Here is an 8,717-nt window from a genome sequence, read left to right on the forward strand (position 1 = left end):
ACGGGGGTGCACCTTCATGTCTGCGGTGGCAAGAAATCTTTGGCAGGCAACAAGATCCCGGACGAGCCCCCACATTGTAAGACAAATCTCAAATAATTTTCTTCAGACAGGATCTTCTGTGAAGCTATTTTATTCGCGATTGCAATGGCGGGCGTCCTGTCAATCAGGAGCGCATTTTAGTAAACACATCATAACCTTTTATTCCCTATTACCCGACGCCTGATCACCTCCCCTGTTTCCTCACTGACTGAGTACTACAGGCTCACAAGCTACTCGACGCTCCTCTATACCATATATGTACAATTGTTCTTTTTTTTTCAACCCTTTAATTTCTTTCCTATGTTTTGAGAACTTGTGATCTTTGTCTTACTGTTCGCACACTCCTCATCCTCTTTTCCTCAAGCTTCTACCTTATTTTGGAACAGGGAGGCCTTCTACTGCCCACTTATCTACTTAGCATTTCTCCTCATTATGACTACACAGCTACCTTGGAATACAGAAAAATAATTATCTGCTGCAAAAACACAACTTGGTTTCTCACATCAGCTGGCTTGAGAAATCCTGCAAACTCTGTGCTTGGTAAAATGCCCCAGGGTTCCTTATAATGAGTGCTGGAGATAAGGAAGTCTGTGTGCGTGTTAGGAAGGGTCTTATTTGATGAAGTGCAGTTTTGTACTGAAGCACGATGTTTATTCGAGTTTGCTGACAGTTGGATTCAATAATTCTGATCTACCGAAAATCATAGCTTCAGGAGACGAGCAGTGGTTTGCATCAGAGAAGAGCAAGAATCAAGATGACAGAAGCAGGCAAGTCCCTGTGATCTTTAACAGGAAGGCTGCCTGATTTGCTTCTGCCCTGTAATAGCAGAGACATGCAAGTCTCCTCCGAGGGCTGGCTGCCCTCTGATGGCTGTAGAGAAAAGCACCTTGTGATTTTACTGATGGAAAGTGGCCCAGGGAGAACTCACGTCCATGAAGTGCAGGTGGCTACAGCTGACCACCTCTGTCCACAAGACAGTGCAGTGTTTCAAATATGGAAGAGTTTAAATAAGTAAAAAACAAACCCCAGAAAACAAAAGGGCATTGCCCCATTGTGAATTCTTCTGATCTTAAGTAATATTAAGATTCAGGTTCTTTTGGAAGTATTGGTTATATTAGCCTTTATAAAAAGCAGCATTTTTTTTAATCACCTTGTTCTTTATGAGTTTCAACCAGCTAGGAAGTTTCCAGACCACTGCACTACTCAAACTTCATAAGCTTTTGTGACATTGTACACCAGGATCTGGGACTGGAGTGCAGCAGTGGTCCTGCAGTTGCCCTGTGTCCACCAGACCAAGGCATGCTACAGCCACAGACCCCTAGAGTGCCATGCTGTTGAAACACCTGCTAGCTCTCCTAGCACTGAGATGTCCTCCTTTCCTTCATCTGCCACCATGAGGGACAGGCTTTTTCAAGGAAACCCTTACTCCTGTGCATAAGTGAGTTACAGTTAAATGAGGTCTGTCTGTTACCATGCCAATGTAGCCTGGAGGAACGTGATACTTCAGTGGAGTGCATCAGGCTCTGAGCAGCTGCTCGCTACCAACACTTCATTCCACCTTGAAACCTCTACCTCTGTGCAGTGTTAGACATCAGCATAATGCTGCCTCCTCTGTTTCTCTCTTCTCCCTCCCTCCCTGTTACTCTTGTTATATCAGCACAGGCTACCCAACAAATCAGTCTGCAGCAGCACCTCCACACAGCCTTCCAGGTTTTGGTCTCCCCATGCTTCTTGCTATACAGCCCATACTAAGGCACTTCATACTCTACTGATCCTGTCCGCATTGTTCTGTCAACCAAAGCTTATTATACTGAGGTATTCAAATCTTGATCAAGGTAAGATCCTGATGCTCCAATGACATAGTTTAAAATGGATAATTGTTTCATATGGCAAACCAATGCCCTTGCGTAAGAAAAATCAATCAATTTTTCATGTTAGACAAGAGCTCCCAAATCATCAGTAATCTCTCATCTTTTTTTTTTTTTTTTATTTTAATTTTGGATAGTATACAAATCCAATCAATGTTCAGTTTTGGCCTGCAAAGGATGTGACTACAATACAGCCAGTATAAACTGGTATGCATCTGTAGGTCCAGACATTTTTCCTATTTATTCTTCTTTTCAAAGAGCTTTGGGCTGTGCTCTGCAAGTGAAGTTAATCACTCTCATCTTCAGGCAATGATTATGTAGTTCATTCTTTCAGGACAGATCTTTCTTCTGTGCTCACATATCCCTACCCTACAGGGTTAAGCAGTGTTGATACTAGACAGGATTAAAAAAAAAAAAAAATCAACTGCTAGTTCATTCTTAATGTTTTCTGCTTTGCTACTTCAGCCAGGTAAACACACTTATCTAATGAGTAGTGAATTATCACAGCCAGTTATTATAGCCCATAGTTTGTTCTTTAGAACAATTTTACTATTTTCTTCTACCAAAGAAGAAAATCCCAAACAGTCACTGAATATATATACTGTCTTTGCTGACAGGACAGATGCAGTGTGTAAGCTACGTGGTGGACCACTCCAGGCAGCGGTAGAAGCTTGTTCGGCCCCAGACACCTGCAGGAGGACAGGATAAAGCTATCTTCAGTATTCAGCATGGAAGGGGTATTCCTTGTGATTTTTGCACCTGAAAGAAAACAAAAGATGAAAGATTAATTTCAAAGATAAATGTTGTACAGAACTACAGCAGATGTGTCACTTGTTATGCAACAGCAGCATTAATTTGAGTGTCTTCTGCTTTTACCAGTGTGCAAGTGGCACACAAAAAACATAAGCAAGTCTTTTCCCGTTATTCATGCACTGAGCATTTAGAAGTGCTGGAACCAAGTCACTTCTAGATTAAAAAAGCCGAAGTTCACACTGCTTACAGACAAGACAGCAGTTTGTGGCCTTTCAAACAAGGCCTTGTCTGGATATGTTTCCATGGTGCACATCTGCAAGCAGCAGCTCATACTGCAGTTTAGATAGCCATTCCCTCCCACAGCCACCTATGAAAAGCTGACATCAGTTTACTATGATCTCAACAATAGAAAAATCATCATGAGTTTAAAACTGCCTAATGCTCACTTCTCTAATACAGAGATAGCCAAAGTTATTAACTAGAACCTTCCTTCTAGAATTCCAGTTACACACTTCCTGGAGAAAGAAGTCTCAAGTACATACTATGACTCGGGCTTATCCTTCAAGCAATACAGGGAAACCATAAAGCTCTTAAGATGCTAAACAACAGATGCTTAGTCTCAGTCTCCCTGTTGATTTCAGATTTCAAGAACATGCCCAATTTAAACAATTACACAAGCACCTCTGAATTCAAAATAAAGAGTATTGAAAGAAGTTTGAAGGAGACAATCTGTTACTTACATGACCATTTCACATATTCTCCAGTTTCTGTTTAAGCTGAGAATGGTTGCCATCTCCTCTTTAGTCAATTCAAAGTCAAACACCTAACAAGGAAAAACAGATGGAAATCACCTCTTTGAACAAATCAGATTGGAAGCAAGATTCACAAAATCAAAGAACAAGCCCACAGAAGGAGGGCTGTTAGAAATGGCTTCACAACTGGGGGAAAAGGAATTCTCTTTGCCTTTTCAAGACAGAGGGGAAAACAAAAAAAACATTAGTTGCAGCTACATGCATCAGCTGTTCCAAGCAGTTTGGTGTGCACTTGGTGTTGCAGGATGCTTCTACTTGTGGGTTGCATTTCTCTCCAACTCCAAAGAATCGTCTGGAAAACTTCCATATTCCCATATATCCAGCTATGTTTCTTTTGAAATCCTGACGTCCAACATCAGGAAGACACCACTGACTTAGCAGTGAGAGGAACAGTGTGCTTTACTGACATCAGTATTCTAGACACTGCCTATAATTATACAAATCTTTTTTGGCATGCTACTGCACTTGGGCTCCAAGAAAGTCCTGATGCCAATTCATCTACAGTCTGCAGAATAGGAGACTGCATGTCAAAGTTTTCAGCACACTGTTTCCAAGACCTCCATCAACCTCTCTTCGCCAATTGCACTCTTCATTTTAGCTCTAGTTTAGCCCTCAGCAGAGTATAGGTAAACATGCAGAGAGAAAAAAGCCCAGTCCTCTTGCTTGAGGTGGTCAGCTTGGGAAAACTAAGAAAGGATCCCTGCTTGCTCTGCAGGGGGAAGGGATGCCATCCCTGCAGGGCAGCACCCAGGCCACTTGTAATCACCCACCTTGAAGTTCTCCACAATGCGCTGGGGGGTGACAGACTTGGGAATCACAACCACATTTCTCTGGATCTGGAAGCGAAGAAGAACCTGCAAGAAGAGACCACTGAGTCAGAGAGAAGGCAGCTCCTGTTGCCACAGAAGCTGAGCCTGTCCAACAGCTGCTTGCCTGAGCTATGGCTACTTCTGCAGAGCTGCATTTCAAATCACTCCTGTATCTGTGGCCTAGGTAGCACTGCCTGATGAGCAAAGAGGGAAATGGTGGAACCCCACAGGGGAAGCCTCATTTCCTATCCAGCTTTGGAACAGTCAATTCCTTTTCTTACCTCCTAGACTTTCAGCAACTTATGTAAGGCTTTCATTATCTGCAATAGGGCTTGAGAGTGGAAGTAACACGTTAAGAGGGCTCAAAAATCTTTCTTGTTGAGAGACAAAGACCTCTTTTTAAGCATATGCTGCCTGCAATATTGCTCATTAACACTACAGAAGACATCCACAGTTCACAGGGAACACATATACAGGCTCTGTAGCCTCTCTTCAGGTCTCTTTTCCTTAAAAACTGTTACGGGAAACAGTAGCCACTGTCTTACACCTCCTTACCTGTGCTGGAGTTTTGTTGTGCTTGGCTGCAATCTCTTTAATCTTGGGGTCATCCAGAACGGGAGGCTCATCTGGTGTGGCCCTACAGGAGAGAATAAGTAAGAAACTGCAAAGAACCACTACAGAGAGATTCAACCACTGTAGAGAGATTATACCTAGCATGAATAATTTATGTGGGGGGAAGAGAGAGAGAGCTGTATAATTGTTACATGTGTGTATGTACACATACACGTACACCGTAACTCTCCCAATTAATCTGAATGATTTGAACCAAGAACACACTAACCCCTTGATAAGTTACCTGTCAGGGCGCCCAAGGGGACAGTATGCTGTCACAGTGATCCCCTTGGACTGGCAATAGTTGATAAGCTTCTCCTGGGAAAGGTATGGGTGACTCTCAATCTGCCAACATAGGAGCACAGACCAACAGTTGCAGAACTACTGTTATGTCCCCAGTACTCCAGCGACTTTTCTGAATCTTCATCTCTCATTTACAGGCTGCCTTCATCTTACCCTGCAGGTAGTCTGGTGTGATAATAGAAGCCTCTAATTCTATAGGGCACCAACATTTACACTGAGTCCTTATTTGCTTTTTGGATTTTGTTCTGAGGTTTCACAAATATTGATTAGTCACACAGTACCTCACGTATGGGTTCTTTATTCTTCCAGAAATAGTGTTTCACAACGAAATACTCCAACTTTGTTAAAAGTGGATTAGCAAGGTGAGGAGGAAAAGTATTCCAGTTCTTTTCATACCCAGAAATATCCATAGAGTGGGATTTAAAGTACATGCTGTGTCCACTTGGTTCTCCCTTTTTGTCGTATCTTTGTTCAACTGTAATCAGATCTTTATAATCCCTGAATTATAATCACTGAAAACTAGTCACCTGAGGTCACTTGGAAGCTTACCTGGTTGTTTGCAGGCTTGTATTTCAGTCCTGGTTTGTTCAAGATTCTTTCAGTTTGCTCACGGTTAAAGTTGGAGATGCCAATGGCTTTTACCAGGCCAGCATCCACCAGCTCTTCCATGGCCTAACAGAAAGAGGAGTAAAGTCATTATTTGGGTTTCAAGACAGGGCCTGAATACATTCTTCCTGATGTTCCTTCTTGCTTCTCACAAAGGAAAAAAAAAAGAACTGCTTGAGCTTGCCAAACTTGATTCTCCTGGGGAAACGTAGGTACTGGTAATATTTGCACCATCTCCTCCATTGCACCCAGCCCCAAATCTCATCTGGGAAGACTAAGAAGACTAAGAAATTCACTCTGAGTTCCACAAGGAAAAGCACACCACTAGTCTACAATCCACTACTGTGACAGCACTGGAGGCCTATGCCCTAGGATGATGGCAGGATCACAACCTTCATTCAAGTCTTCATTTCTTCAAAATGTACTTGAGCAGTTCAAGAACTGCATGAGAACTATCGTACAATTGTTATGGCCAAGCAAAGAACTTTTTCTGACCTCAGTCTGCTCTGTAGCTCCCATGGAAGTAATTTGAATGTGTTTTTGTGAACTCTTTCCAACTAATTCTGCATCCATGCACTAACTATTCTGTGTCTACTGAAGTAACACTGCTGAGGACAGCAGACATGATTCTGCCACTGTGGCTGTGCTTACCTCCCACGTATGTAGAATATCAGCATTGCTGGGTATAGACATGCCTTTGTCATCTGTAGGAAACAGCTCCTCTCCTGCCTGTTAGGGACAAAGAAAATGCTTGAAAAATTGTTGACAAATTTGCCTAATACCGTAAGAGCTCAGGATCATGATACCTTAAACTTCCAGTGCAGGCAAGAATATTAATTCTTGCCTACAATCACTTCTCCCTGCTTGAGGAAGTGAGGAATTTAAGGTATGTTTGCCCAGCAACTACCCCAATCAAGGCAGGTATTTCTGCTGGTCCTCTCAAAATGATGACTCACCCAAATACCTGCAGGGAAGGAAACCACTCAGAACTATAGACTAGAGTATCATGCATGGTCACTTCACAAATTATTCATTTTCAACTGTTAGGAAGAGTTATTTTTTTTTTTCCAAAAAGCTAAAATGGAATGTGAAATGAAGTTGAAGCAATTCCAAAGCAACAGGTTGGATGGAGGCTATTCACATTGTAGCAGGAAGAAAAAGATAAGATTAGAAATAATCAAATTGGGACATCTACTGCTTTGGTTACCTGAAAAACTCAGCTTTCCCCTCCCCCCCGCTGAAGTCTCATCTTTTGAAACACAAGGTTTGTGGAACACAGCAATGGGCAACACAATCTATACTGTACTACGGACTTGGTAGTTAAAGACAGAAATGGAGAACAGAAACATTGTTTTGCTCCAATTCTGTAACATGCAGTGTAAAGAATTTGTCAGGCAGCAAAATGTAGCCTCCCTTCCACAAAATATGATTTTCAGAGTATATATGGGAATTGTAAAAAGAAAAAAGGGAGAACAGCACAGCTTATGCATGCAACTGGGAGACATGCCCTAGTTTTCAGGTCTGTCATTCCTAGGATGACAGGGGTACACAAGCAGCAGTCTCAGAGATAGAGATCAGGAGTCCAGCTCACATGGCCAGAGTAGAGCTGAGCATCGGAGCAGTACTGGGACATGCATCAGACACTTAGTGAGAGCAATTATTGGGCTGTAAGGCCATATAGGTCTTCAAAAACACCAGTCACAAAAAAGCACCCTACTATTACTGTACCTTCAACCCAAAAGGCCAATGCATGAGGTAGAGATCCAGGTAATCCAGTTTCAGGTCGGCAAGAGTCTTCTGGCAGGCTCCCTTCACCAGAGGTTTTTCAAAAAACGTGCACCACAGCTGGAGACAAAGAGCCAAGCCACACCATGAGCTGCTGGGTTAAAGCTCTCAGATGCCCTCCTGCACAAGGGAAAAGCACTCCTTCTTTGGGAGGCAATGTGGAATTAAAGCAACCTATTGCTCTTCAGACGGGGCTTGCTCTATGAGCAGGACTGGACCATAACAGCGAGGGCAGCATGTACAGTGGCACCACATGTACATGAATAGGGTCACAGGCAAGGAAGCTTCTGTTTCTATTAGAGAAAACACCATTTATGCCATCCCCTTTTAGGCAAGGTCTGCCTTTACAGTAGGTGGCTTTTAAACGAAGGCAGGTATCTGTCAGACATGACTACGCATGAAACTCCTGCATCAGTATCAGGTAGTGCCATGAAAATGCAGAAAAGCCACAAAGACGGGACCAACTCTACCCAGGTAAGAAAGTGACTTCATATCCAACTAAGTTTCCCATTTTCCTTGATAACCACGGGAAATAAAACCCAGGAATCACACCTTCCTTGGGACATGTGCAGAGCAGGTTACATTGTCCCAAACCTCAGCAAGGTGCCATTGCCATATCGGTTCTGCCAGTCCAACGGCTGCAACAAAAACCCACTTCCAGTGGGCAGCAGAGACTCGAGCAACATCACTGTGGTGGTGGTGATGGGGTGGAACGAGAAGTAGCGCCAGGTGCCCACATATGTTAGGAGCTTGGCCACAGTTCAGTAAGGGCCTCCAAGCCTTCAGTCTCCTACTATCAGGATGCCACAGGTGAAGGGGGCCTGCCCCAAGGCCCCCAGGCCCCTACCTTACTGACCACAAAGAGCTCCTCTCGCTTCACAGCCCCTTCCTTGATCTTCTTCTGGATCCCGTCCCCAACTTCGTTCTCGTTCTGGTACACGTAGGCGCAGTCGAAGTGCCGGTACCCAGCGTCGATAGCGGCCATCACCGCGGCTGCCACCTTCCCTGGCGGGGACTGAAGGGGGAGGAGAGCGCCTGAGGAATGCCCACCAGAACACACACAGGCCTCGCCTCCAGAAAGTCAAAAACCCAGGCAGCCATCCCACCAAAAACACCCCCCTAAACCCCTC

General features: G+C 43.8%; 1 protein-coding gene across 1 annotated transcript in view; it reads right to left on the minus strand.

The window, feature by feature from the left end:
• Positions 1-1,175: 1,175 nt before the first annotated feature.
• Positions 1,176-8,717, minus strand: part of LOC118178210 (aldo-keto reductase family 1 member B1-like) — a 7,937-nt gene continuing 395 nt past the window's right edge. The window contains exons 2-10 of the mRNA XM_035346547.1: positions 8,435-8,602; positions 7,531-7,647; positions 6,454-6,531; positions 5,746-5,868; positions 5,138-5,238; positions 4,837-4,918; positions 4,243-4,326; positions 3,401-3,483; positions 1,176-2,666 (exon numbers count right to left, since the gene is read on the minus strand). Coding sequence (XP_035202438.1) covers positions 2,624-2,666; positions 3,401-3,483; positions 4,243-4,326; positions 4,837-4,918; positions 5,138-5,238; positions 5,746-5,868; positions 6,454-6,531; positions 7,531-7,647; positions 8,435-8,602 — 879 coding nt within the window. The 3' untranslated portion in view covers positions 1,176-2,623. The remainder of the gene's footprint in view (positions 2,667-3,400; positions 3,484-4,242; positions 4,327-4,836; positions 4,919-5,137; positions 5,239-5,745; positions 5,869-6,453; positions 6,532-7,530; positions 7,648-8,434; positions 8,603-8,717) is intronic.

This window comes from Oxyura jamaicensis, chromosome 1 (assembly GCF_011077185.1).
Source record: "Oxyura jamaicensis isolate SHBP4307 breed ruddy duck chromosome 1, BPBGC_Ojam_1.0, whole genome shotgun sequence".
NCBI lineage: Eukaryota > Metazoa > Chordata > Aves > Anseriformes > Anatidae > Oxyura > Oxyura jamaicensis.